Source organism: Phaethon lepturus, unplaced genomic scaffold (assembly GCF_000687285.1).
Source record: "Phaethon lepturus isolate BGI_N335 unplaced genomic scaffold, ASM68728v1 scaffold24247, whole genome shotgun sequence".
Lineage (NCBI taxonomy): Eukaryota > Metazoa > Chordata > Aves > Phaethontiformes > Phaethontidae > Phaethon > Phaethon lepturus.
The window spans coordinates 6,177-9,246 of record NW_010554368.1 but is presented as its reverse complement, the minus strand read 5'-3'; the positions used below and the strand labels follow the sequence as shown (position 1 = coordinate 9,246).

The window sequence follows — 3,070 nt, the reverse complement described above, 5'->3', positions numbered from 1 at the left end:
CCTGAACAGGCGGGACAAGCCGTCGTTGATGTTGCTGAGGACGGGGCTGTCGCGGGTGGTGGTGGAGCGGGCCCAGGCAGAGCCGTTCTGCTTGCTCTGGTGCAGGTTCCAGAGGCTCCTGTCCTTGGAGGCGTCCAGCTTGGAGGAAGACCTCCTCTGGAGCTTTGGAGAGCCGTATTTTGGGGAGCAGCATGGCCGCTCGATCCTGGAGTGGACCTTATCCAGGGAGGAGGAGATCTGCTTGCTGCGCACGGACACAAGGGAGGAGCTGCGCGGGGACCAGCTCTTGCTGTGCACACTGCTGCTGCGTGGCAGGTCGGTCTGCAGGCCAACGCTCACCGTCTGGATGGTCTGTGTCCCCACGTGGGCCAGCCCCACCGTCTGGCTGGAGGTGCTTTTCACCTTCCTCTCCAGCGAGCTGGAGCGGATGGCCTGCCGCACGCAGTTGGTGATCTCCTTCATGTCGTCACTCATGTTGCCGGAGATCTCCAGGTCATGCAGTGAGGATGGGAAACGGGGCACAGGTGGCACCGTGCTTTCCACCGTACCACCGTCCAGCAGCTCCCGCTGCTGCTTGGAGAAGTTGCACAGCCACTGGCTGTAGGTGCTCTCAGCACTGGCCGACTCCTCCAGCTCCTTCGGCTTGGCCATGGTGAACAAGAAGCCAGGTTCGATCATGATCTTCCCCTCCTTGTTGTGTACCAGAGGTGCCTCCAGCCGCCGCACCACCGGCGGGCTGTAGTAGATGCGGATCCCTGTCTTATCTGGCGCTGTGTAGCTCCTCTGCATTTGCTTCTGGGCTGGGTCATGCCCAGAGAGGCTGGCCGCCCGCGGGTAGTCCCAGCCCAAGGAGGTGTCCCCCAGCTTCTCCTTGGCCAGACTGTCGGGGGCAGGTTGCTCAATATTCACATATGTACAGTTTGAGGGAGGAACACTAGTGCTGTCCCGGATCCCGTGGGGCAGCAGCTGGGTGGCTGCAGGTGCCTTTTTGCCTCGGGAATGGTCGCCCAGCCCTGGCGTGGTCTTTCCCGGGAGGTAGGGAGAACAGTCGAGCAAGCTTTCAAACTCTGACATGGAGGAAACGGACTTGGTCCTGTGGGAGGAGAGAGGACGAGGCTCACAGCGGGACAGGGCAGCAGCTTGGGGAACAGCTGGCGGCACCCCACTCCCACTCCAACTCCAACGGGACCCTCCTGGGAACCTAGTCCTGCTCTTCATGGGAGCCCTTGACCTCCAGGACAACCCTAGACCATGGCTGCATGTCCCCACTGCTGCTGGGGCGGCCAAGCCTGGGGACAGCCCCGTGCAGCCTCCTCCGTGCCCCAGGGACCATGCAGGCACCAGTGCACTCACCTTTTGAGGTTGGTTCCCTTGGCTTCTGCCTCACAGATTGTCTCTTTGTCTGTGATTTTTTCATTGAGAGCCTAGGAGGACACAGAAGCAAGCTCTGGCGTCAGCAAGCACAGAACCAAAGTACGCAGACGGGCTGGAGCAGGGGCTGCACCATACTCCCTCCAGCACTACCACCTTCCCGCATGCACCCAGGCCCAGCATCTACCCAGGGCTACATGGGGTTCACTGTGCCCACATCTATTTTAACTCAACTTTTTATAACACCACTGAAGCCCTTGGGATTCAGCCATGCTCTCCACTGTCTCCCCAGTCCCTTGCAACCTCATTTGCTGTTCAAGGAGGTGTTATTTGGGGTTCGCACAACCTCCCATCTAACCCTTAGCATAGACCTGAGCCCAAGGAGCACCCTGAGAGCCCCCCACCTTCTCTTGCCCACCTCTTTCCAGTTGCTGCCGTGCTTCTCCATTTCAGAGTGCTTCAATGCCCATGGGTTGGCTCCTTTCTGCAACTGGAGAATGTGTCGGTCACTCAATGTGTGCAACACAAGCCCCTCTGGGCAAGCAAAAGTGTGTGACCTGAAAGCATTTGCAAGCTCTCAGGGAATGCAAGGGGTGCAAGCAGCAGAGGCTGGAGGACACGTTCACGATGGGGGGACACCATACCTGGTTGATTTTGTTCTGTAGGTCCTTTGCTTGCTGCTCTGCTTGCTGCTGCTCCTCCTTGAAGCGGGCCAGCAGCTCCACCTTCTCCTGGTTCCAGTTCTTCTCACTGATCTGCAGCTGCTTGGTGAGGTCCATGACGGCACTGTAGGACTCGGCTAGGAGATGCTGGTGCTCCTCACGCTCCCTCTTCAATGCCACCTTCCAGTCCGGCAGCGCACGCTCAGCGATGCCTTTGCCTGCCTTCGACTCCAGCTGTGGGGACACGTTGGTGGCTGTGGGGGTCCCAGGGCTCCAGTGTGGTGCTGGACATCCCCAGCAAAGGGGCAAGGCTGTGGGCATCCCGGTTCCCAGCGCAGGTCCCATGCTGCGCAGGTCAGGCAATGGGCATGTCCCCAAGGCTGTGTTGCACAGCCGCAGCCGAGCCGCAGCGGCCCTGGCTTGCAGCCACGTCATGCCAGACGGCCCGGCAGACGGTCACCCAGTGGGACGCGGGCTGAGTGTCCCGCCTGCTCGGCTGTGCTCTGCCTGCTGCCCTGCTTGCTGCACCTGACTCCTGCAGAGGGGCAGCATCGCCTGCGAGGCTGGCAGAGCACTCCCCGAGGATGCCGCTGCCGCTGGCAGCCAGGAAGGCACCTGAAGCCAGGCACCTGAACCACGGCTCTGCCTTCTTTTGGGAGGCAGAGAGGGGAATTGGGGACCACTGCTGTGCTTTGCCCAGAGGAATCCTGCCTGGGCGGTGCTGGCACCCGCTCCGGGGAGCGGAGCTGATGTACAGCCATGGGCTGCTGCCAGCACCACGCGAGGGAGCAGAAAAACCTCATCACTGTGAGGGCAGGGCTGGGGGATGGATGGCACTGCCGCTCTGCGCAGGAGCTTCCCCCAGCACCGAGGCTGCCCTCCCTCCACCTCCTGCCCTCACCGCAGCCGTACATCCCTCTTGTGGTGTCCACGGGGGTGCAGAGCACCCACCCGTGCTGTGACCCCAGGGAGGAGAGGAGGGCTCTGATGCCTCTCCCAGATGCCTGTCTGGGGAGATGCTGAGCCCCAGTACCATC

The 3,070-nt window shown here is 61.4% G+C and overlaps 1 protein-coding gene across 1 annotated transcript in view; it reads right to left on the bottom strand.

Moving 5' to 3' along the window:
• Positions 1-3,070, bottom strand: part of SOGA1 (suppressor of glucose, autophagy associated 1) — a gene marked incomplete at both ends in the record, with an annotated part of 8,909 nt that overhangs the window by 371 nt on the left and 5,468 nt on the right. The window contains 4 exons of the mRNA XM_010291843.1: positions 4-1,093; positions 1,354-1,424; positions 1,790-1,861; positions 2,016-2,267. Of these exons, the coding sequence (XP_010290145.1) occupies positions 4-1,093; positions 1,354-1,424; positions 1,790-1,861; positions 2,016-2,267 (1,485 nt within the window). The remainder of the gene's footprint in view (positions 1-3; positions 1,094-1,353; positions 1,425-1,789; positions 1,862-2,015; positions 2,268-3,070) is intronic.